Source organism: Myotis daubentonii, chromosome 4, assembly GCF_963259705.1.
Source record: "Myotis daubentonii chromosome 4, mMyoDau2.1, whole genome shotgun sequence".
Classification (NCBI taxonomy): Eukaryota; Metazoa; Chordata; class Mammalia; order Chiroptera; family Vespertilionidae; genus Myotis; species Myotis daubentonii.
The window spans coordinates 15,523,272-15,548,906 of NC_081843.1; the positions used below are offsets into that span (position 1 = coordinate 15,523,272).

Sequence of the window (25,635 nt, forward strand, 5' to 3'; positions counted from 1 at the left end):
AATGGTTCAGGGGTGGGGAATAATCTGGCTCTTGGGCTGTATGAGGTCCTCAAAATCATTTGGTCTGGCCCTGCCAATTAATGTTTGACCAAATATAGCAGGCTACTTTTTAAGTTGTAGAGTTTGTATGCTCCTTGAACGATGTTATAAATATACAAATGGCCGTTGGCAGAAAAAATTTCCCCACCCCTGGAGATTGTGAGTAAACTGTTCTCGCACCAGTTCTCATTTTAGGGAAAAAAATCCTCATCTCAGTAGTTAAAACGCTCAGATTTGGGGGCTGGTTAAACTGACTGTAAGTGCTAAGGAAAGGCCAAGAGGTGAGCTCTCCTCACCCCATTCCACAGCTTTACAGGGGGGACTTGAAGAGAGAGAAAGCAGAGTCAGGCGAGGAGGCTTGAGACTAACTAAGCGTTAGCTGATTCTGAGATTATTCAACCCAGATCACTAGGCTAGAAATAAAGATCCAAGTTTCCTGGAGGGCCCTTAGGATGGTTTTTCAGGAATGTGAAGGTGACTGCAAGTGCAGGAGGGAAAAGCATAAAGTCTCTCAACCCCCTCTATATTGTGAGCTCCTTGGGAGCCGATTCACCAGTCTATTCCCTGATCCCCTTGATTTCAGCCTAGACAACATCCTCATCACACTGTGAAAGAATTCATGGAGATTCTGGAAGGTCACAATTGCAAAAATTTTAATATGACCCCTGCAGGTTCTCTTTGCTTTCAAGAAGACAAACAACTATGGTATCTTAGGGAGGACTATCTTAGCTAGAGAAAGGGATGAGTTCTCTCCTAGATCCTTTAGCCTCCTATTTTTACTGCATTCAGTAGCTAAGCAGCTATTAACAACTGCTTTATAAAATACACAGAATAGTTGTTTTTAAAAACTTTTAACAGATAAGAGGAAGTAAAAACAAAACAAAACAAAAACCCAGGAGGCAGAATGGGAAGCAACGCAAACTTTTCTCACTTCCCCTTCACATAAGCATGAAGGATGCTTCCAAACATAGAAAAGTACTTGAGAGGCCAGGCTACTTTAGATTTGTTGTTTTATAAACAGAGCCCTTGTTTCCTAGAGCCTTTAGAATACTTAGCAAGTTTTATCAAATATAAGTCTACCAGAAAAATCCTAATAGACTTCCAAAGCAGAAATAGAATGAATTTCATTTTCTAACCAATGCAGTTAAAAAGTTTAATAAATTTTCTTGACCAGATTATCCAGTTGATCAACTCTTGGCTCAAAGGTGAAATAAGTTAAAAACAGCAATGACAAACTATTCTGAAATCATCAATAAGGAGAGTATTCTATATAAAAATTATGTGAAGTAACCAAAGCTGTACTTAGAGGGAAGCTCATAAATTTTTTTTATCATTAAACAACAAAGACTAGAAATAAAATACAATTTTATTTATTGAAAGTTTATTTTGTAAAGAGCCTGCATTTAAATATATTTCACTTAATCTTTATAATACTTATAAGGGCAGCAATGTTTTTCACCCCTTTCAAAATACTCAGTATAACTAGGCATATCCATTGCAATGTTGTGTGTTCCTAGTTTCCAAGAGATATTTTCTATTTCTTGACTCAATGCTACAAGCACTTATTAATGTTTAATATGTACAGGGCACTTTACAGGATGAAGATATGAATAGATGTTCTCTACCCTGTAAAATTCCAGTCCTGGGTGATGTTGATGTAGCATAAGGGCAGAGGAAGACACAGGTCATAGTATGACTGCAACTGACCTGCCTAGCTAAGGTAAACTGTGTTAAGTGCTGAAAATGAGGCCTAAACAAAGCACTGGGGACCCAGAAGAAAGTTATTCTGACTTGGGGTGGGGCAGGAATCACATGCAGTGCTTATTGCCACGTTCAGGGCCTGCATCATGAAGATTTTTTGTTGCTGTTTTGTTTTGCTTTGGTTTCTCCTGTCAGCATAGTTTCTCAGACATGGAACTGCTTGATCAAAGAGGAGTAACATTTCAAGATTCTTCAAACACACTGTCAAATTGATTTCCATAAAATGTAGTGAATTCCCAGGATCTCTCCCCTGTGTGGAGGCACTGGTGTCTATAAAGGTCTGAGAAGGAAGCTTTTCCCACAGTCAGGGCACTTATAAGTTTCCTCTTCTAAATTAATCCTCTGCTGCTCAATAAGTTTAACATTGACAGGTTCTTTTAGGTTGAAGTTCTCTGGGCTCTCTTTCTATAGAGTGGTTATGATGATCTATAAGCTTTGCTAAATCTGGGGATTTCCACATTGATTTTGTAAACATTTTTTGTTGTTGTTGTTAATCCTCACCTGAGGATATTTTTCCACTGATTTTTAGAGAGAGTAGAAGGGAGGAAGAGACACAGAGAGAGAAACATCGATGTGGGAGAGCCATATCAATTGGTTGCCTCCCGCATGCACCCTGACCAGGGCCAGGGATTGAGCCTGCAACCGAGGTGTGTGCCCTTGACCAGAATCAAACCAGGACCTTTCAGTCTGAAGGCTGATGCTCTATCCACTGAGCCAAACCTGCTAGGGCTTATAAACATTTTTAGTAAAACAAACTATGGAGATCATTCCCCTCTAAATGAACAATGAATGGATGCAGAGTTTCCAGTTTTTTCTGCTTCTATTTTCTCTCCTAATCTCAAAACTTGAGAAAAGAAATAGAAATGGAACATGTTACCTTGTTCCAAGGGAAAGAGTTAAACCAGTAATGGGATGATACAAACACCTATGTAGATGCAAAAGTTTTTGCTCCAATTAGGCTGATTTTTCTTTTCTTTCTTCCCTCATACCCAATGAACACTCATTTCAAAGTCAAATAATTGTTTCATTTACTCGGAATCCTGTAATCCCTTCACCCATGTGGTGATATCTCTATGCTTCACTGGGAAGCTCAGGCCAGGATGTGGTACTGGAAATCATGGTTGTAAGAAAGACTGGAAGCATAATATTTGGATCACCATCAGTTTTGCCTGAACTCAAGCTGATTTCTGGGGCAGACAGCCTCTATATCTACCTCCTTTTCAGGATTATTTTATCTCTGCCAGGCAGTTTTTCAATATTAAAACAAAACCAAAATGAGGGAAAAACTCCTTTTGTGCTTAATCCAAGGCTATTGTGCTCCCATAGGAGTGAATTAATTCTATGTTATAGTAATGCACTAAATTAGTCTTACATTATGTTTTTTTAAAATTTTTTAAATATTTTTTTATTGCTTTCAGAGAGGAAGGGAGAAGGAGAGAGAGAAACATCAATGATGAGAGAGAATCATTGACCAGCTGCCTCCTGCACATCCGCACCAGGGATTGAGCCTGCAACCAAGACATGTGCTTTGACCAGGAATCAAACCGTGACCTCCTGGTTCATAGGTCAATGCTCAATCACTGAGCCATGCTGGTGGGACAATGATTTTAATATTTTGACAAAAGAATTATCTAAATTAGGTTACTGAGTTCCAAGAGAAGATAAACGCAAAAGTGAGACTTTTGGAATTATGTTCTGGCTAATTTCAGTTAAGAGATTTTAAAATAAAAATTGATATCTGGCCCTAGTTGGTTTGGCCCAATAGATAGAGCATCGGCCTGCAGACTGAAGGGTCCTGGTTTCCATTTTGGTGAAGGGCACATGCCCAGGTTGTGGGCTCAATCCCCAGTGGGGGTCGTGCAGAAGGCAGCTGATCAATGCTTCTCTCTCATTGATGTTTCTCTCTCTCTTGCCCTCTCCCTTTCTCTCTGAAATCAATAAAATTATAAAAAAATAGCGGTAACCGGTTTGGCTCAGTGGATAGAGCGTCGGCCTGCGGACTCAAGGGTCCCAGGTTCAATTCCAGTCAAGGGCATGTACCTTGGTTGTGGGCACATCCCCAGTAGGGGTTGTGCAGGAGGCAGCTGATCCATGTTTCTCTTTCATCGATGTTTCTAATTCTCTGTCCCTCTCCCCTCCTCTTTGTAAAAAATCAATAAAATATATTCAAAAAATAAAATAAAATAAAAAAGACACAAAATAACGTGTTTAAAAAATATATTTTAAAAAATAAGCCGAAACCGGTTTGGCTCAGTGGATAGAGCGTCGGCCTGCCGACTGAAGGGTCCCAGGTTCGATTCTGGTCAAGGGCATGTACCTTGGTTGCGGGCACATCCCTAGTAGGAGATGTGCAGGAGGCAGCTGATCGATGTTTCTCTCTCATCAATGTTTCTAACTCTCTATCTCTCTCCCTTCCTCTCTGTAAAAAATCAATAAAATATATTTTAAAAAAATAAAAATAAAAGTAATTTTGAGTAACTCTGAAAGTCCAACTAGCTTTAAGTACCCATTAATAACCTGAAATCAAAAGGAACTTACATAGCAAATGATTCATCTTTCATCCCAAGCTATGTGTAGTTTTGCAAACATTCCCATACACATTCTACAATAATCATCCAGGAGGTATGATTGATTGATTTCAGAGAGGGAGAGGGAGAGAGAGATAGAAACATCAATGATGAGAATCATTGATCAGCTGCCTCCTGCCCGTTGAGCCTGCAACCCGGGCATGTGACCTTGACTAGAATCAAACCCGGGACACTTCAGTCCACAGGCAGATGCTCTATCCACTGAGCCAAACCGGCTAGGGCACAGCTAATTTTTTAAAATAACAGTTAATATTTATTTTCACACTAAGTGCTAGGTACCATTCTAAGCATCCTATACGTTAGCTTATTTAATCCTTATCCAATGTTATAAAATGGGTATAGAATTATCCCCTCAAAACTGATGAGAGGACTGAGGTTTGGGACTTAACAAGGTTTAATAACTTGTCTGAGATAACATAGTAAGTGCCAGAGAACTGGTTATAAGGTTAGTCTCTACAGTCTCCTGAAATATAAATCTCTAAAACATGAAAATGGTCTTAGAGGACTCTGAGGTCACATGGTTTTTTTGAAATGGACCTAAACCTGCCAGTGCACGGAGGCCTCTGGATCTGCATTTGCCACAACAGTTTGTGGACCTAACTTTTTCCCTGGAGTGAAATAAAAAAATATATATATATATATACTCCGTACTTTTTCTCTGCATCCTCGTATCATCCTTTACCATCATGTCGCTTTACCTTCAGCGACAGACTAGCTGTGCGACCCTGGGCAAGTACCTTATTGACCCGGGTGCCGGGATCTGTAACAGGCGCATAACGGTGTATATATACTTGCTACAGTTTCGCGTGTTGTGAGTCTCCGGCTGCGTGCACGCAGGCGCTCAATCAACGGTCCTGGTTGTCACGATTCACTCCTATTGTGCTTCTACCTCCTGAGCCCACGGGCCCGCACGGGTCTGCCCGCTGCCGGAGGGAATGGAGAAGCCGGGCCACCCTCCTCGCACTGGCACAAAGCACTCTGCTCGGCCAGAAAGACAATCCTACGGGTTTGCTTCCAGTCACCTCTCACCACGAAAGTTCACGGCGGAGCCGGGAGGGAGAGAGGATCCCGCCCCCGCAGGGCTGGACAACTGAACAACACGTTCCAGGCAAGTTTAAAATCCGGTTTAAAACAGGAAGCGGCGGCGCAGGGCCGAGTCCCTAGCGGCCTTTCGGGCCACCCAGCCGCCCCAAACTGGACGCCGGGCGGTCGGGTGGCCACCGCAGGCCACCAGCCCCGAACCCCCATACCGCGGGGGTGGCGCCGTCACCAGCAGCGCCACCGACCGCACCTCCCCGCAGGCCCCGCGGGGCGCCGACCTGGGCGGGGCAGCTCGCTTACGGGCCCCCCGAGAGGCCGAGCGGGCTCGTGGACACCGGCTCGGGAGCCTCCGGTGCCGCTGGGGTAGATGGCTCCCTCTCCGGCAACCCTGAACTGCCGGAGCGGGTGGAGACCGCCTTTAATCCGTCATGACTGGGACAGTGACTCTCAAATAGGCTTATGGGTGAAGAATTTTTCGGGGGAGTGGGGGGCGGTGTTAACAAGTCAGATTTCCGAGCCACCCCGACACTCTGACGCATTGAATCTCGCGTGGCTCGAGGGTTTGTATCTTAGTAAACTTTCCGGGGGATTCGGGCCCACGTGGCCCGCGGGTCACGCCCGCTTTAGGACCAATTTTTATAAATCTATTTAGCGAACCCATCCTCTCCCTTGGAACCTCCAGGGTGTCAGGGCTTGTCGGATGACTCCGCCTCTCGCCTTGAATTGGCCCCTCGCTCGTCCCTTCCCGGCAGATGAATCTCCCTTCCTGGTTGGTCGGCGGTGAATCCGTGGCCAGGTCTGGACCAATGGGCGCTCTAGTTCGCAGAACGTCACCTGGAGGTGGGTCCCCAGCTGGCGCCGTTGGCCGTGGACGCCTAACTCTCGCGCTGAGACTTCCGGCGGGGGAGCGAGCGCGGAGTTCTGCGAGAAGCGCGGCGCCCAGGTCCGTGCCTAGGGAGGCCCCGGGGAGGGCTGGGCCGAGGGCTGGCGCGGCGGCTCCTGGCACCGACTGAGAGGCCAAGGCGCCGCAGGCGGCTGCGGCCCGGCTAGAGCGGGCTCTTCGGCCGCGACCTGAAGCCCAGGGTCCTCGGGCTTCTGCTGACGCCGGCCATCCCTGTGCGAGGCTGGGGGCTCCTTTCCAGGCGGGCACCGCTGGTTTCCCGGGTAGGGCACTCCGGGGGCCTGACGATGGCGTCGGGCCCGGGCTCCCAGGATCGGGAAGGGCTCCTGATAGTGAAACTGGAGGAGGACTGCGCCTGGAGCCAGGAGCTGCTCCCGCCGGACCCGGGGCCCAGCCCGGAGGCCTCCCACCTGCTCTTCAGACGGTTCCGCTTCCAAGAGGCCGCTGGGCCCCGGGAAGCCCTCAGCCGGCTCCAGGAACTTTGCCATGGATGGCTGCGGCCTGAGATGCGCACCAAGGAGCAGATCCTGGAGCTGCTGGTGCTGGAGCAGTTTCTAATCATCCTGCCTCAGGAGATCCAGAGCAGGGTGCAGGAGCTGCACCCGGAGAGCGGCGAGGAAGCAGTGACCCTTGTAGAAGATATGCAGAGAGAGCTTGGGAAACTGAGGCAGCAGGTGAGAAAAAGAGCTGTTGTATCCGCGGTTTGTTTGACCCTAGGACTGGGACAGCGTGCCGGCCCACTTCCCTATTTACTTGGTTTCCCTGAATAGACCTTAAATGGATCAGAGGCCTTGTTGTAGTTCAGTCAGGAATAGTCATCTTCCAGATTTTACCCAATGAACAGTCAGTAGTAAAGTGTCCTGTTTCCATATGGAGGCAGTGTCTCTGCATTAGTGGGAGCCCCAAACTTAGTTTGCAGGGTTTAAATCGTCACTCTTGTTTCCTACTAGCGTTGTGACTTTGGGCAAGTTAGCCTTTATTAGTCTCAGATACGCCACTGGTCAAGTGTGAATGGTAGAATACCTTCCTGGTGTTGCTTTTAGGGTTAGAGGGAGAGCAGTATATAGCGTGTCCCCTCCCCTCCAAATTCTTGCAGCACACCGTTGAAAATCGCTGCTTTAAACAGTCACACTACTTTCTGAATCACACTTTTACCAGTATTTGTTATTTTGCTTGGTGAAAAGCACTCAAGCAAGTTGTTACATTCAGACATACGTTTTTTTCAAAATTGATTTTGGAGAGAGAGAAAGGAAAGAGAGAGAGACATCGATTTGTTGTTCCACTTATTTATGCCTTCATTGGTTGATTCTTGTATGTCCCCTGACTGGGGATGGAACCAGACACCTTGGCATATCGGGATGACACTCCAACCCAGCAGTCGTCAACCTTTCGGACCTCAGCGGACCACCGGTTGGCGACTGCTGCTCCAACCAACTGAGGCATCTGGTCAGGGCCATGTAGTTTTGATCACACTACTGGCTCGTAGTTAGTGCTTAATAGCTGTTAGCTCTTGTTATATTAGGGTCTGCAGTCTGGTCTCCTATACAGAGCTGGGTGGGAGTTAATTGTGGACTTAGAAAACCAGTTTGTGACTGAGACTCTGAGGGCACGTGTGCCCCCAGAGCCACCCAAGTTTAACTTATCCAGTAGTGAGGAAAGGGAGCATCTAGAAAAGGTAGGGGGAATCTAGAGGGAGTAAGGTGTGTCCAGAGGAGCTATGTGGGCAGGTGTGCTCAGGGAGTGGACTCTTCTCCCCACCCCAACCCTCCATCCCCATTTTCTCTCATGCACTTGGGATCAGAAAACCCTGTAGTGGAAACCATCCTTCTCTCTAGCTGGGTCCAAAGGTATGTACCAGTGGTTCCCTGTTGAAGGTTTGCCCTCAGAATTCTGTACTAATTTCCCTTCCTGTGGGGCCCTGTTGTGATGATGAGTAATGTGGGTTGGTTCCCAGGTCACAAACCATGGGCGGGGAACAGAAGTGCTTTTGGAGGAGCCTTTGTCTCTGGAAACAGCACGAAAGTCACCGAGCTTCAAGCTGGAGCCAATGGAGACTGAGCGAAGCCCTGGTCCCAGGCTGCAGGAGCTGCTAGGCCCCAGCCCTAAAAGGGACTCCCAGGCTGTAAAGGAGAGGGGTGAGGAACAGTTATCTGGGTAGGTGGGAGGGAGAAGGGGCTTCGGGTCTGCCTTTGACAGTAGGATGAAGCACCTATGCCAGGGAGAGGGAATTTCTGGTTCAGGGTTCCCAGAATGGACTGAAAGATCTAGAAGTGGTGGTTGGGTTCTTCTGGAAGTGGGAGGAGGAGGGAGATTTCTTTGCTCTTTTGTATGCAGAACAGAGACTTTTAGAGCTAGATGAATGATTGAGGGCTTGAATGCTGCAGACAGACTAGTGATATTCCTTATTCCCACCCCTGCATTTAGGATGTCATTTTGGATGTAGCTTAATTGTGCTTGTCTTGCCTTCTTTTGTTCAGTGTTCAGTCCTCAGAGCAGACTGGGTGATGGGGAATGGATACTGTGTTATAATCCTTGGGTTGCCAAGAATTAGGAATGCCATTCTCATCATGATTTCTGTCACCTTCAGCATTATCTGCTCCCTGGCTTTCTCTCTTTCCTCCCGAAGGAAACATGGAAGACAAGATGACTGGGCCCCAGGTGATGTGGAAGTTCCCAATGTCTTCCCTCAGCACACACACACACACATCCCCATACACACTGTGTTGCTCTTGTGGTGGTGGGGTCCTTTGGTCACTTGGAGAGGAGCCTCACTTCCTCACCAATGTGTCTCCCCGGCTTTCTTTATATGCCTCCATCTCACCTCACTCCTAGGCCTCACCTCACTCCCCATGAAATGTGTTCTGGGCACTCCTGGGTTTTGCCCCTTTAACCCTTGACTTTGCTTGAATTGTTCTTGGTGCCTCAGGGGCTAAAGGAGATCTTGTGCTGTTTCAGTTGCCTGAGAGCTTAGAGGACGTGGCTATGTACATCTCCCAGGAGGAGTGGGGGCATCAGGATCCTAGTAAGAGGGCCCTCTCCAGGGACACGGTGCAGGAGAGTTATGAGAATGTGGACTCACTGGGTAAGGACTTCTTTTCTAGGGATGAAGACTGAGTCATTTCTGACTAGGTTCCTATGTCTTAGTTACTTACCTCCCGGACATAAGTTCCTAATTTTTTCAAAAGGCCTCCCTTATTCTAAAACTAGAGGCCCGGTGCACGAATTCATGCACCAGTGGGTTCCCTCTGCCTGGCCTGCGGGATCAGGCCAAAACTGGCTCTCTGACATCCCCTGAGGGGTCCTGGATTGCAAGAGGGCGCAGGCCAGGCCAAGGGACCCCACCAATGCACGGTTGGGGAAGGGACACGGGAGGTTGACCAGCAGGGGAGGGACTGCGGGAGGGCTCCAGGGCGAGTCCGTCCAGTCTCGCTCTGTCCCAGTTGGGATCGGATGGACCCCAGCAGCGAGCTAGCCTACCAGTTGGAGCATCTGCCCCCTAGTGGTCAGTACATCATAGCAAGCAGTTGAGTGGCCTTAGCATATCATTAGCATATTACGCTTTGATTGGTTGAACGGACGTGGCACATTTGGCACACTTAAAGGCCCCAGCTGCCAGAGCTGAAGGCAAGGAGTCAGAGCTATAATGGTCTTCCCAAGGCAGAACAAATAGAACAAAATCAAATCCAGTGACTGACCCCCTTCCAAGCATGACACATTCTCACTGTCCTAGGATGCTGTGGAACTATAAAGTTCTTGATGACTTGCAATTTTGAAATGCTTACTCTTCTGATCTCGTGTTTTCTATACTTCATTAGTATTTATAGGCCCTTCCCCAAAGACACAAATTTCAGGGGCAGTGGCACCAGCATTCCAGCTTAGCAGCTCTCCCAGCCCTTAAAAATTCAGGAAGTAGGGAGGAACTTATGGAAATTTGGAAATGATATATATTCAAAACTGGAGCTAAATGAATCAAGTGTAAATTAAGGTGCACCTGTGTGTTGACCTATTATGCAAGATTTTAAATGATGCCTATGAAATATGCCCAAAAAAACCCAACAGTTTTTTAGGTGGAGAGTGTACAGAAACTCAGGATTTAGGTGAAGAGTGTACAGGTATTGTTTAATTCCTTCAACTTTTAAGTATGTATGAAAATTCTCATAATAAAAGTTGAGGGAAGTCTTTAGAAACAACCTAAGACAGCAATGTGTCCGTTACAATTATGGCTACATTGACACACACCATAGCAGAGTCACACTGGACTTTGTTTTCATAAGTTACGTTTTTATAAAGAGAAGCACAGCTGTCACTTCACTTGCACTAATTCTGCAAAGGGGTCACTGCTGGGTTTGTTTCCCTTCATTTGGACCTTCTCTAGCTTCCCTATTACTCTGCTGTGGTTTGGTGCCTAAGTTGAGCACAGCTCTTTCAGTGAGTGCTAAATAGGAAGAGATGTTCAGATCATAAGTTCTTAGAACTAAACTGTTTAAAGTCCAAGTTCGCTGGAGTTAGAGTGAGGTTTTTGTTTTTAGCATAGCATAGGAATGGCACGTTTTGATTTCGACCTCGGGGTCGTTTTAGAGCCTCCAGATCCTTTTCTGATTGTCCATCATATTATAGTTTCCTCTTCTGGAGTGGCCCAGTCAGACTAAATTCTATTCTCTATACGTAAGAGTCAAGACTCTTTTACAATATTAAATTGATTACTTAAGGAACTGACCACTCTGACCATTTTGGTTTGGTTGTTTTAATTACAAAAGTGGTACATTGCAGAAAAATCCCAGGTACTACAAAAGTGTAAAAAGAAAAAAGCTATAGTCTTCCCCTAATTTCTTTCTTTAGAGGTAACCACTGGGAACAGTTTAGGAGGTTAATGTATATTTCAGACTTATTTTACCCTCTGTATCTACTCACAGAGGACAGGGAACATGACTGTGCTTCCTCTGCTTGGTGGGGGAATGTGGTGACACAAAAATCGATATCTTTCATTGTGAACAGAATCTCAGGTTCCCAATCAGGAGGCCCTGAGCATCCAGGTGGAACAAGGAAGAAAACCATGGGAGCCCAGTGTCCAGATTTGCAAGGAGGGACTGAGCCCCAGAAACCCAGCTCCAGGTAAGGAACTTGAGGAGCCTGCCCATCTAGTTTCCCCTTGTTGGGAGTGAGGCCTTTGAGGGTTTGGGTGTGGGGCTAGTCCATCACTGCTACCAGGAAGGTCCTGTGTCCCCACTGCCCACTTTAATCCCATTGAGGCAGGCAAGGCACCCAGAGTTCAAAACGTAAGGAAGCATTCACGCCTTGGTTCATTTTCCCATCTTAGTCTCAGCCCTGCTCCATCCCACCCATTTCTGAAGGGCAGAGCTAGAGGCTCAGTTGAAGAGGGATATGGGGGCCCTTACAAGGGAATAAGACTGGTCTGAGCTCTGGTTCCTGACCAATGGCCCCACCTTTTATCCAGATACCTCTCTAGAGTGTTTTCCCTGTATGGGGAAGATAGAAAACAGATATAGCCCGTCTTTCTGGACTTCTTACCTACTGGCAGTAGTGGGCATATGGGATTTTCTTTAGGGTAAAAATAATGTAGGGTTTGGTTTCTCTCACTTTACCAGAAGAGAAATTTGAGAGCCGGGAAGAAAGTGCTCAGTCTATTTCTCCTGAGAACATCCATCTACAGGTGCTTCTGACTGGCCAGGCCAGAGGGGAGGTGCCCTGGAGTCCTGAGCAGGGACGGCCTGGGGACAGGGCAGAAGGGCATTGGGAGCTTCCCCCAGAGGATCAGATGGAGCAGTCCATAGTGGGAGCCACAAGTTGCAGAGAAGCAGGCCGGCCAAAGGAACTACAGCCAAAGAAGCTCCATTTATGTCCCTTGTGTGGCAAAAATTTCTCTAGTAACTCAAATCTAATTAGGCACCAGAGAATACATGCAGCAGAAAGACTGTGTATGGGTGTAGAGTGTGGTGAAATCTTTGGTGGGAGCCCACACTTTTTATCACTACACAGAGCACATTTTGGAGAGGAGGCCCATAAGTGCCTTGAATGTGGAAAAAGCTTCAGTCAGAATACCCACCTGACTCGCCATCAACGCACCCACACAGGCGAGAAGCCCTATCAGTGTAATGTATGTGGAAAAAGCTTCTCTTGCAACTCCAATCTCCACAGACACCAGAGAACACACACCGGTGAAAAGCCCTACAAGTGCCCTGAGTGTGGCGAGATTTTTGCTCACAGTTCCAATCTCCTTAGGCACCAGAGAATTCACACAGGAGAGAGACCCTATAAGTGTGCTGAGTGTGGAAAAAGTTTCTCTCGAAGTTCCCACCTTGTCATACATGAAAGAACTCATGAGAAAGAGAGGCTTTTCCCCTTCTCCGAGTGTGGGGAAGCAATGAGTGACAGCAGCTCCTTTCTTACAAATCATGGAACCCACAAAACAGAGAAGAAACTCTTTGAATGTCTGACCTGTGGGAAAAGCTTCCGGCAGGGCATGCACCTCACCAGACATCAGAGAACGCACACAGGAGAGAAACCATATAAATGTACCCTTTGCGGGGAAAACTTTTCTCATAGATCCAACTTAATCAGGCACCAGAGAATTCACACGGGAGAGAAACCCTATACCTGTCATGAGTGTGGAGACAGTTTTTCTCACAGCTCCAATCGGATTCGTCATCTGAGAACCCATACAGGAGAGAGACCCTATAAATGTTCTGAATGTGGAGAAAGCTTTTCTCGGAGTTCACGCCTTATGAGTCATCAGAAAACTCACACCAGATAGAAACAATGGAGTTTCATTTCACCAGAGATAAGGTGGCATATTCAGAGGGGTCTGCTGTTGAGAGCTGGTATTTCTTGCCCTGCTGACCGAAATCATCTGTGTTGTTTTATTTTTACATTTATTTTATTGATTTCAGAGAGGAAGGGAGAGGAGAGAGAAACATCAATGATTAGAATCATTGATGGGCTGCCTCCTGCATGTCTCCCCCCTCCCCCCACTGGGGATGGAGCCCACAACACGGCATGTGCACTGACCAGGAACCTAACTATAACCTCTGGTCCATAGGTCAACGCTCAACCAGTGAGCCGTAGGGGCTGGGTGAAATCATCTGTTTTTGAGGTAATTATTGTAAAGAGTAACAAGGATGGGTATGTGTGTGTGGGGGGGGGGGGGGAGTTATTGCAGGGGAGAAGCAGAGGCAGCAAAGGACTAGCATCAAACTAAAATGGAATTCTGTCTGAATTAGTAAGGACGAAAAGTCTTTGAGGTGACCTACTCAGGGCAGAATTCTCTATTCACCTTGTCTCATGGTGCCTACCCCCTTAGTATATTTGGCCACATTGTGATTTGGATGCCTTAATTAATCTTGTCTTTCCCAGCAACTTTGGGAATCTATATGACTTTTTGTTATTGCTTCCTTACTTGGGACATTCAGCAGAAGTATTTGAACTCCTGAGGCCCTTGAGACCAAAGAAAAGGGGCTAAATCTCCTGGGAAACCAGCTTGAGGGCAAAGAAAGACTGGTGGTTAGTTGTAGCTCTCCAAAAGGCCTTGACAGGGAAGCCACAGCACACCTCAGTGGCCTCATAGGAAGGCCCATTGGCAGGCCATGAATGTCATTGTCACCTCAGACAAAAAGGACCCAGAGACCTAAGGGAAATAGTAACAAGGAATTTGCAGGTCAGCCTAGGAATTGGCAGAGGGAACTGGAATCTGAATTACTCTAACCTGTACAGAGATCAAGACTTCCCCCACCTCTGCCAGAGAAGGATAAACAGAACTCTGGAGTCTTCAGAGGGTTATGTAAGAAGGGTTCCCTAGACGACTTTGAAAACACAGATTTTAGGGAAATTAGGGATCATGCCTTTCCCTCCTGGAAATATGTTTGGATGGTAATAAATACCTTCAAGAAACATGAAAGTGTGTGACTCTTCATTGAAAGTGTCCTGGCCTCCAGTGTTGATCTGTTTGGAGGACCTGCTTTCTCTTTGTGGTCTTGCTGTGTTGGTCAAGAAGTCCCACAAAGGTGGCAGCAGACAGGTTGAGGTAGGGTGTGGCATGGTAACAAAGGGTCAAACCCAGTGGGTTTGGGGTGATGATGTCATAATGGTCTCTGAGGTTTTCTTCTGTAGTGTACAGCAGTGAAAGTATCTGATTTTTTTGTTTATAATGTTTTATTTCTTGGAAAGTAGCTGAAGGAAGATCAGGCTCTTCAGAGACAGGATATTTTGGTCTTACAAATGATTCCCAGAAAAAGGTGGTCCTGCTATAACTGAATTATTGCCCATTAGTGGAGAAGGCAAAATTATTAGGAGAAAGCATATTTTAGAATGGGTAATCAGGAATAGGAATTTTAGGAGTGTATGCCTGTGGGAAAGAGATAGAAAACAAGGAGGTATTCTAGAAGGACATTCTGATGCCTTGAAAACATCTCAGGAAAATATCTAACTAGCTGCTTGTTTGGGAAACAAAACATTCCGTTGGAAACCAGCTATCAAATTAGCAATTTTAAGTGAGAAAAAGAACCCTATGTGCCCCGCCCATTTTTATTAGTCTGGCCTCAGCCCTGCCTCAGTTTAGAATTGAGTTCTTCCTTGGTTTTCTGAGCCAATTTTTAAAAATCTTTGTTTTGCCCTAACCGGTTTGGCTCAGTGGATAGAGCCTGGGCCTGCAGACTGAAGGGTCCCAGGTTCAATTCCAGTCAGGGGCATGTACCTTGGTTGCGGGCGCATCCCCAGTAGGGGGCGTGCAGGAGGCAGCTGATCGATCTTTCTCATCAGTGTTTCTAACTCTCCCTCTCCCTTCGATGGGATATATTAAAAAAAAAAAATCTTATTTATTTCTCTGCCTTTCTCTTATCCACAAGAGGGCAGTGGTGGTGGTGTGTGTGTGTGTGGGGGGGCGTTTAGGATTTGAGAGATTAGTGTAGGATCCACAGTGGTAGGAGTTGGACAGGGATGATGTGGTTGCTGATGCCATGAAATTGGTGGGTGATATCAAGTTGATGTTAATAAGAATCATCTGGTTAAGATCACAACCTGTATGCATTTAAATTTTATAAGAATAGAAAGTGCCCCTCCCCCTTCACTCTCGCTCCTCCTAATCTTATGATGTGTCCAACTGGTGTTGCTCCTACTTGGAGCATTGCAGCTTGAGGCTTATAGCAACAAGGACTCCCAGGTATTTGCTTTTGGGACTGAAAGGCTTTCCAATAGGAGCCTTTACTCAGTCCCAGTGTTAGCTCCCTTTCTAGCAAATTTCAGATGCATAGTGGTTCTTGGCCTTCTTTCATGAGATAATATCACAAATTATTGCATGTAAAAAACATTTAGCACGGTGCCTAGCACATAGAAAGTACGCACCTGTTTGTGCCATCTGTGGTCAGATAATATTTGCAGGACTGTCTTCTAAGCCCCCTGGTGCTGAGATCAATGTAAGACCACATTGGAAGAACTTCAGGGAGCAGTCTGATACTGCAGGCAGGGTTGATGAGGTCTTCCCTTAGAGGTCCTTCCTTACTGCAGACTCTAACCAGAACAGATTCCGACTGGCTTTTATGCCAAAGGAGAATGATGCAATAAACACCCCTGCCCCCTAAGTTCAAATGGGTACAAAGGAGATGTGGCCTGACCCTGAGCAATAGCTACACATCCATGTAGTAAATGTAGCACAGGAGACCAGCAGAAAGGCTCCTAAGTAGAGAATCAGTAATACATTTAAGCAATGTGAAAATGCCTGGCAGAGGCAGACTAAAAGCAGGCAGACAGCAGTGAGGACAAAGACTAGCGCCAGAGACTAGACATTAAACAAGCATTACATTTTGTTTGGGGGTTTCTTCCCAAGAAAACTCATTAGAAATTTTAAGAGTTTTTATTGTAAGAATGAAAGAATTTACTGGTGTCAACATCATACTCTGAAATGGCTATTGAATCATTACTATTGTTATTTGCTACTGATAATCATAGAATTATCAACTGATACATATTTGAAATAGGCAAAATCACCACTGTTTTAAGACTTGTAATTTTTGTAAATGTTTCACAAGCATTTGAAACAAAGCATGTAAAAAGTCTTGATGTATGTTATAGGAAACCAACTAGCAAATTTATTAGCATTAGGAGACTTCCTAACTAAGTGTTAGGAGCTCAAGAATAGCAAGATGAGTTAAACCAAAAGTACATTTATTAGTCCTAGCCAGTTTAGCTCAGTGGATAGAGCACCAGCCGGGTTTGATTCCGGTCAAGGGCACATAACTTTGGTTGCAGGCTCCCCCCTGGGCAGGGCTCGTGCAGGAGGCAAACAATTGACGTGTTTCTCTGACCAACATTTCTATCTTTCCCTCTCCACTCTATAAAAATCTATAAAAATGGAAAAAATATCCTTGGGTGAGGATTAAATTTTTTTTAAAAAAGTACATTTATTAGAAACATTTTCTTTTAGCCTTCAATCTAGCTTGCAGGCACTTCTGATTACAACTTTATTTCTATTTTAAAAAAATATATATTTTTATTGATTTTTCTGCAGAGAGGAAGGGAAAGCGATAGAGAGTTAGAAACATCAATGAGAGAGAAACATTGATCAGCTGTCTCCTCCACACCCCCCACTGGGGATGTGCCCACAACCAAGGTACATGCCCTTGACTGGAATCGAACCTGGGACCCTTCAGTCCAAGGGCCGATGCTCTATCCACTGAGCCAAACTGGTCAGGACTCATCATCACTTTCTTAAAAAAATTACAAGACTCTCTTCAAGTTGCTTCCACCTATAAGGTTGTTTGCAGCTTAAGATCATACCTTGATTCATCGGTTGAATCAAGGTTGAAGTGTTGTGGGGAAAGAACATGCATTTTATTCGACCATCCGCACTCGTTAGTGATTCAGCAGAAAGGTGAACTGGGAATTGTCCAGAAGTAACAAGCTCTAACATCCTCTTCATGGAATCTTAGAAAGTTAAGTTGAAAATGCTTGACCTCAGGAACAAAATTTTGAAAGAACCATTCTGAAAATAATTCTCTGGTGAACCAAACATTTTTACTAGGTTTATATATAACAGGTAATGTACTTTTGTCCTCTTTCACATTTTTGGGCAGCTTTGATTTTCCAATAATGAGACTTTAACTTATGAGTGCCATCTGCATTTGCACATGAGAGAGCAGATAACCGTTCTCTGTGTATTTTCCTTCCAGGCAGGCAGACATCTTTTCTACTTGTCTGACTGTTCTTTGGCACTGATTTCCAAAAGAGGTCAGTCTCACCCCCTGTATAGTTGAGCTAGACACAATTTCTCCTCTTTGATAAGTATGGACAATTTTTGTTGAAATGAATGGCTCAACAGTTTCTGAAACTGAACTTGGGACTTGCTCCACTCATATTTTTCGGTTCCCAATGGGGGTGGGGGAGTGGGTGGGTAGGGGGTGGGATGGAGGGGTCACTGGGGAGGGGGACAGGGGGGCAGGAAAGGGGGGCATACGTAATACTTTCAACAAAAAATAATAAAAAGCCAACCAGTACTAGCTTTGAAGTCTGTTTGCCCAAAACACTGTGCGAATCTCTGCAGCAGTCTGAAGCTCCACACCTCTAACAGCAACACTAGCTGAGTGTTTCTATTGATACCATATGTAGACAGCATTGTCCACATCACCATATTTGGTTCCTGTTGTCTTCTTTCTCTTCTCAGCCCCAACTAATGGCATGTCCTGCTTCAGTAAAAAGTCCAAAATAAATTTCTTATTCTTTTTAATGTCATAAAATGTTGATTTGCTGATTCCAAATTCATCCTTTTACACTTTTAAGAGATCATCCAGCTTCAATCCTACTTAGAATCTTCATTTTATCCTCCAAATTCAATGCTGTATATTTCCCTCTCTTTTTCATACTGAGTTTGGTTTTAAATAACCAACAGGAGAAAAGGGAAAAACCTTACTGAATTGGAAAAAAAACATTCAAACAAAACAAAAAACCCAAAACTAGCTTAATGCCCTAGAAGGCACAGGCATTTGAATTGAAGGATAATGAGCTAAAGGGATAAGGGCTTATTATTAAAGTGTTAGTCTAGAGGTAAAGGTATTATGAACTCAGAAAGCTGCCACTTATAAAGTCCCCTCTTGCTTTCACTCCTTCAAGACATGGATGATCAGTTTTCAGAACTTCCCTGCTCCTCTTCTCCCTCGACAGATATAGCAGAACCAGTCAGGAGTAACAGGAATACCTGCATACTCTGTAAGTCAACACAGAAAAAGACACAAGGAAGAGAGTAGGCAAATTGTGCTCACAAGTAAAGACCTAGGTGAGATAAGCCTCAATAAAAAGTGGTGCTCATCCTGACTAGTGTGCTCAGTGGTTAGAGCATCAGCTTGCGCACTGAAGGGTCATGGATTCGATTCCTGGCCAAGGGCGTGTACCTGGGTTGCAGCTTCAATCCCCAGTGGTCAGGGTGCATGAAACCAATTGATATGTCTCTCACATATGGATGTTTCTCCCTCTCTCTTTCTTCCCCTTCCTCCTATCCTTCCACTCTCTCTAAAAATCAATGGAAAAAATATCATCGAATCAGGATTAGCAACAACCAAAAAAGTGGTGCTGAGGCGCTGGCCAGGTAGTTCAGCTGGTTAGAGCATTGTCCGAATATGCCAAAGTTGTGGATTCTATATCGTCAGGGCACGTACAAAAATCAACCAATAGCCCTAGTTGGTTTGGCTCAATGGATAGAGTGCCTGCAGACTGAAGGGTTCTGGGTTCCATTCCAGTCAAGGGCACATGCCTGGGTTGCAGGCTCCATCCCCAGTAGGGGGCGTACAGGAGGCAGCCGATCAATGATTCTCTTTCATTGATGTTTCTCTCCCTCTCCCTTCCTCTCTGAAATTAACAAAAAATATATTTAAAAAAAGAGAATCAACCAATAAGTGCATAAGTAAGTGGACAACAAATCGATGTTTCCCTTCCTCTTTATTTAAAATCAATTAATATAAAAAAATAAAGAAATTAAAAAAAATATTAAAAAAAATCTATTAATAAATAAAACTTTTTTTTTTAATGGTGCTTGAGAACATGGGAATGTGGAAGCTTCAAAGGCAAGGACAGAGTAATCTTGTGTAGCAGAGATGCAGTGAGGCTCCTCCTCTCCCAAAATTACCTGATTTTACCTCACTGCCAGAAAAGAAAATGGTGTTCATATTGCTCTGTATGTAGTGTTCACTGGGCAGCAGCCCATCCACCTGAATAGACTCCAAGCTTACCCTGACATTGGGATGTCTAGAGCTAGAATTCAGTAACAGTTATAAATATCTTTAAGTGAAAAAGAAAGTTAGTAGTTTCTGCTGTCCATATGAATGAAATCCAACTTTGATTACATTCAATATAGCATTCTCAAAGACTGATCTTTAACAAAGTCATCTGTAAGAAGGCAAATAATTTGTTACTGGCACCTTTCCACTCTCAGATCTTCCTTGTGTACATCCGGTGTATTCTCAAGTATTATTTTCCAACGAAACTGTTTCATATGTGGGATATTAGCAAGTTTCAGAATCATGGCAATTCTTAGAGGTGAGTGTAATAGTTTTATAAATATTTCACCATAATTAAAAAGTTAAAAAAATTTTAAAGATCCATTTTTTTGTTTGTTTTCCTAAATTTACATTAGGGTTTTAAATAATACACATTTTATATTTGAGACTTTATTTGGTTTCTCTTCAGTGTAGATTTTGTTTAATTTGAACCAAGACTCAATTTTTCCACTGCTTGGAAAATTTAAAAAAGTTTCTCTACTGGTATTTCTGATCAATTGTTTCCCATAAATCCTTCTGCTGGCAAAGTCCTCTGTAGCTCAGCTCACTCAAGTAGTCCATTCAGGCCCTCTTTGTGCTGCTCAATTCCATTTATTCCTTAGAAATGTCTTACTCTATTAATGTCATGGTTCTCATTCCAGATATAGAACTTCCTGGGAAGTAACAAAAACTACCATTTTTTTTTTCCATTCCAGGTGCTATGGGAAAAAAAAGTGTCAGGGAAATGATAAAAATAAATTTCAGTTATTTTTCCACTCCTTTAGGGAAGAGCCTGACTGGCTTTCAGTCATTCCTCAACTAATAGAATTCTCACAAGCTGCTTATCTAGGAGTCCAGAAGAAACTAACCATTAGTTTTCCTCTAACATTGGTTGCAGGAAGTGCCACTGGTTAATGGAGCACTAAGATCATGAAAGAATATCATAGTAAATAGGGTGTGGAGGTAGTTACAGGCTAAGATCAAGCAACCTTGTAAAAGAGGAAGCTATAACTAAGGCAATTCTAAAAAAAAAGTTTTTCAGCCAACAGTAGCACTATTAAGTCCAGTCAATTACCCAGCAAAAATACTCAGCCTGCTATGGCAGTTGGGTGGTGTCTCAAAATAAACTCCATGTATTTGCTTTCATTGCTCCCCACCTGTGCATTCATCATTTTCTCAAACCATGATCAGGCAGGAGAAGGTGAGATCAAAGGAAAGACTCAGGGAACTTTTATGGGCTCCACAGCAAGAAGTAACTATGGCCTCAAACTTCAACCAGTGAAAATCATCAGGGGCCCTTATTCACTCTTCACCATATTGTGCCTTGTTTTCTCTTCTTTCTTTCACAGGGTCTTTTCTCCCACTTCCTTAACCAACTCCCTACCCATGCTATGAATCAGGTCTGCCAATGACATCAAAAGGCACTGCTAGCAGAACTTCATTTATTCAATTCAATAAGTTCCAATCATGTGTTCAGCTTTGGGACAGCTGATGAGAATCTCAATGCTAAAAGCATCACTGTCCACTGGTTCTGAGAGACTGGAAACAATAATGACTCTTGAAGAAACTAAGTCCCAACCTGGTAGATACTAAGGAAATGGAAATGCTTTGAAACATAAGCAAGTGACTTAGGCAGATGCCTATAGTTATCACGTTTAATCTTTTTCTCACTCAAAAAGGATCAAGATCTATACCTCAGAGGAGTGTAACACCATTCTATCTAAAAGCAAAATAGCATAATGGCCTGGTTAGTGGTCTCTCATTTTCATTTCCACCTTAAACTTACCTCCAGATGAACACCCTAGAAAGAAGCTCCCTCAAAAACCTTCAAATGATGCTCTGGTATACGCTCTATTAAACGCATTTCTCTTCACTTCCATTCAAAGTACATAGATCTACATGAACTTATTTTCTAACTTTCTTTCCCTAAATGTAGCACAGTTACATTTAGTAAAAATACTAAAAATTTCACACACTAATCTCTCTAGCTTTTCAAGGCTATGCTTTTATGTTACCCCCCCCCTTATTGTCAACCTTTTTAATCTCACAGCACACATAAGTAATCACTAAATTCCTACAACACACCAAAAAATGTATTACATTTTTTGCTAATCTGACAAAAATATTTCTGTCATGGAGAATGAATTATAATTCATTCACATTGGACAGCTACTGTGTTGGATGCTGTCATTTTTTTTTTTTGACAATGTAAGGGAAAACAGGTCAGTGCCCCTGACTAAACAGTCAGGTATTGAATGTTTTTAAAATTCTTGCAGCACATTGGCTGAAAATCAGTACCTTATAATTTTCCCCAACCAAAATTCAACGTCCATTTCCTTGGAATTTCTGCAACGTTCAGCTAAAGTCCTCCGTTTTCCTACCCTGTGATACTGATATTCATGAAATTGCCTGAGTACTTCTGCCAGATTCCTTGATTAAAATACATTGTTCTATGAAGTTTGTAACACTGACTACACCTGGTAGACTTAAATAATTCCGTGACTGGTAGAGGCTGGTACTGTGAAAACACTAGTACTTAGAACAAAACCAAAACGAAATACTCAGATTCCTTTGAATATGATTTAGTAAATATTTGTGGAATGCATATCTTAATCAGGTAATTCGACCAGGCACTGAAGGAAATACACGATAAAAAGGTTACCATTCTACAGGAAGCACGCTGTCCTGAAAAAGGACAACAGGGAAACTAAATTACAGTCTAGGAGTGGCCAATGGTAAGTTATGTAACCCTCGCCAGTCACCTCTTAGCTCTCAATTTCTCTGTCATGGAGAACTATAAATGTAACCTATTCCACATACCTCACAAGAAAAAACAATTGTGAGATGCACAGCCTCAAACGGGGTAACCTCAGGTCCGCTGATCCTGAACGGAACAAAAAGGCTCCTTCTCGAGGCGGTGCTGTGCTAGGGACGAAAGCTCGGGTGCGGCCAGCTGGGCCAGGAAGGCCGAGGACCCTGCGAGACTAGCGGGCGGCGACCTTTACCCGGCGGAGCTCCCGGTAACTCGGCCGCAGGCCTCCTGAGGGGACTTAGGAACCACCCCGACGCTCACCGCCTCAGAGCCAGGCCGCGAGACCGCGACTCCCACGGGCCGAGGTGCGCGCAGGGTCCTTCTAGGCTCCACAACCTGGAGACTCTGGAGCATTAACTCTTCCGGGCGCAAGGGCTGAACCCTACCGGACTAGGTAGGTTCCTTCCGCGAAGCCTGGAGCCCCTGCGCAGGCCGACTGACTCAGCTGGGCGGCAGAGCCAGTCGGGAAGTGCACCACTTCCGCTTCCGGTAGGAGCGCGGGTTTCAGACAGTTGCGTAGAGAAGGCCCCAGGCGGGTGAAGCGTCCGGTACGTCCGTCGGGCGTGTTAGGCCTGTGACCTTGCATCCGCACATCTCGGTTCTCTGGACCCCCTCTGGGTGTCGAGAAGCCGATAGCTGCGGTCCTGGAGAAGCCGCCGGAAGTGCGGCGACTTGCGGTAGAGTCGGAGGATGAGGGAGCGGCCCTCACGAAACGCAGCGGTCTGAGGTAACTAAGAATCGATTCCCCTTCGGCGTCGGCTGCGGAGCCCCAGAGACCTGCCGGCCTCTGCTCGAGGCCACTGCAAGGTGGTTGGAGGTGAGACGCTATTTCCGGGAGCCCAGCGACGAGAGCCTGTCTCGGGCGAGGCCGGCCGTCAGGCTCCGGAGGTCGCTCTTCCTGCCCTTTGCGCTGATAACTCCGGGGCCCGCGGCGGCGGCACGCTCGTACGCTGCCCGCTGGCGCAGGGCTCACGAATGCCGAATGCCCTCAGAAAGTCTACGTTCCCGCCTCTGCTGGCGTGTTTTGTTTTGTTTTGTTTTAGGCAGGGGTGGGGGGAGGCTTGGGAGGCATTGCTGCTGATGTTAACCGCAAGAGCCGCAGTTCAGCCTAAGAAGATCCTTTCTTCTGAGGCAGAAGTCCCCGGTCCTCCCGAGCCGGGCGCACAGCGAGAAGCCGGCCATTCATTTGTGAGCCGTGGCACCCTGCACAGAAGCTCGGGGCGGGTTTTGCTGCATCACCCAGGGAGACGGAGGCGTGTGAAGCTCCCCCTAGGCTCCTTAGAAGTCTAAAAGACCCTCGAAACGTAAAGTCAGAGGAAGGGTCAGCTTAAGCATTACCAACTGCCCTCCCCCTTTTTACGACTTGGTATTTGGACATACATTTTGTAAAGAAAGGTCGGCTGTGATTTTTCCTAGTGGAAGTAAACATTTTAAAATACAGGTATAAATCTTCTGCGTAGTGCCCTTAATAGGTCTTGCAAAGAAGGTCCAAAAAAGAACGTTGAGCATCTCAGTTACTTAATTGGGGGATGCTTTCTGAGAAGAAAAGGCTACTTTTTCCCTAATTACGTTCCTTCTACTCTGGTCTCACTGTCTGCTGCCAGTATTCATGCAAGTAAAGGAGAGTCTCAAATGTTCCACGAAGTGAAGGCTTCAATCATCACAAGAGGATGGAGGGTCATAGAAGTTGTACCTCTTATTAAAAGCAGAAGGCTAGGAGATATATTAAAATTTAAGAGAAACTCAGAATGTTTTCATAATTTATTTATTTTTTACATGATAGGAAGCACATCAATGAACTCTTTGGATAATCCCCAAATTCTTTGGAGTCATTGGGTGCCAATTTTCTCACCCACCAGTTTTCACTGATTTTTTATTTTCTTGTAAAGGCAAAGTCATCAATTGACATTTGTCTTTAATGAGCTGTCTTATAGATCAACTGAATAATATAAAGAAAAGGAGGGAAACCAAGGGCCTGCCTGGCAGTTGATTTTAAAGAGAAGGCAAACAGGATATTTTCATTTTTCTCTCACAATAAGTAGCAGGTAGTAAAGTTCATGTGATTTTCTTATTGACCTGCTTTTTTTCTGTCCTTGGTGCCTTAGGAAGAAGATCCTTTTATTGATTTTATTCCAGACCAGACTGGGTCTTAGTTGTCAGAGGTGGTACTGGTGGTGTGTGCCCACAGGAACAACTGTTCCAGCAGAATGATGATGGTAGATCTGAAAGTGGCTGAGTACTTGAACCCTCAGATCAGGGCTCTGTGGGAGACCAAGGGACCTGTGACAGAGAGCTCCTCTCAGAGTAAAAAATATACTGCACAAATGGACAGTCTCAGTCCTGAGAGCTTTCGCCAACACTTCCGGAATTTCCACTATCATGAAGCAGCTGGACCCCGTGTGGCTGTTGGCCAACTTCAGGAATTATGCCGTCAATGGCTAAGGCCAGACATACACTCAAAAGAAGAAATCTTGGATCTGCTGGTGCTAGAACAGTTCCTGAACATTCTGCCCAGGGATACTCAGACCCAGATAAAGAAGCACCACCTACAGAGCATTGAAGAGGCTGTGGCCTTGGTAGACCACTTGCAGAGTGAATCTGGTCAAATGAAGACTGGGGTGAGAAGATTCCTGGTTAACTTAACAGTGATATAGAATGAAAATAGATAAATGGGGTTAGGGGCAGTTAACTGAGAAGTAAGATGAATTAGATCAATGATCTGTTGTTGCTTTAGGCCATCTAAGGCAGGACCTGAAACCACTGATCTGCAGCAATAGTCATTCCACAGGTGTTGGAGATTCTGGCAGAGACTTCCTTGGCCATAAGAGAGAGTTGCATTTTCCCCTCTTTGGAGCCAGAATATATTGAGTCTGGCTTGGTGTAGGAGATGGGTCTTAAGTTCTAAGAAACAAAGGGCAACAAGAAATTGGAGAAGAAGGGGCAGATCCAAAAAAGGGAGAACATATAAAGATGAAAGGAAAGGATAGTAAAAAGAAAGAGAAACCAAAAAGTTAGTAGGGAAGACTGCAGAGGAAGAAAGGATAAATTTAAAAAAATGGAAACAAAGATTTGGAAATCCCAACAGAGTGACAGAGAAGAAAGAGGGATAGTGTCCTTCCTACAATAGACAAGAGCCTCCACTGCCCTTCCTTAGTGGTTGGTCCTTGGCTCTGTTGGTGAGTGGGAATCATATAAACTGGCTTCAGGCCTACTGTCAAGAATACAGGGCAGGGCATATGT

The 25,635-nt window shown here is 44.8% G+C and overlaps 3 protein-coding genes across 16 annotated transcripts in view; 2 read left to right on the forward strand and 1 right to left on the reverse strand.

Moving 5' to 3' along the window:
• MEFV (MEFV innate immunity regulator, pyrin) overlaps positions 1–22,534 on the reverse strand; it is a 42,841-nt gene extending 20,307 nt beyond the window's left edge. Inside the window, exon 1 of the mRNA XM_059692899.1 lies at positions 22,404–22,534. The gene's annotated coding sequence lies outside the window, so the exon portion shown is untranslated. The remainder of the gene's footprint in view (positions 1–22,403) is intronic.
• ZNF263 (zinc finger protein 263) lies at positions 5,251–24,630 on the forward strand. 11 transcript variants are annotated; one of them, XM_059692907.1, is made up of 7 exons: positions 5,251–5,989; positions 6,112–7,004; positions 8,285–8,465; positions 8,918–8,988; positions 9,286–9,412; positions 11,326–11,442; positions 17,508–17,709. In XM_059692907.1, exons 2-7 carry the CDS (start codon positions 6,618–6,620, stop codon positions 17,534–17,536), a joined length of 912 nt encoding a protein of 303 aa, XP_059548890.1. In that variant the 5' UTR covers positions 5,251–5,989; positions 6,112–6,617; the 3' UTR covers positions 17,537–17,709. The 11 variants fall into 11 exon arrangements, with proteins under 11 accessions (XP_059548890.1, XP_059548892.1, XP_059548889.1 ...); XM_059692909.1 differs by lacking the exon at positions 17,508–17,709 and adding an exon at positions 13,388–16,393; XM_059692906.1 differs by lacking the exon at positions 17,508–17,709 and adding an exon at positions 11,912–12,100.
• The window catches only part of ZNF75A (zinc finger protein 75A), a 33,550-nt gene continuing 32,517 nt past the window's right edge, over positions 24,603–25,635 (forward strand). For all 4 annotated transcript variants that reach the window (XM_059692915.1, XM_059692912.1, XM_059692914.1 and 1 more), the window contains exon 1: positions 24,603–25,013. In XM_059692915.1, the coding sequence (XP_059548898.1) occupies positions 24,603–25,013 (411 nt within the window). The remainder of the gene's footprint in view (positions 25,014–25,635) is intronic.

What these genes read in the sequence shown, in the direction of transcription:
- ZNF263 (XM_059692900.1), top strand. Translation starts at nt 6,618, where the DNA reads ATGGCGTCGGGCCCGGGCTCCCAGGATCGGGAAGGGCTCCTGATAGTG. An exon ending in TTGGGAAACTGAGGCAGCAG is followed by an intron (nt 7,005 to 8,284) that starts GTGAGAAAAAGA and finishes GTTGGTTCCCAG; the next exon opens with GTCACAAACCATGGGCGGGG. An exon ending in TGAGAATGTGGACTCACTGG is followed by an intron (nt 9,413 to 11,325) that starts GTAAGGACTTCT and finishes CATTGTGAACAG; the next exon opens with AATCTCAGGTTCCCAATCAG.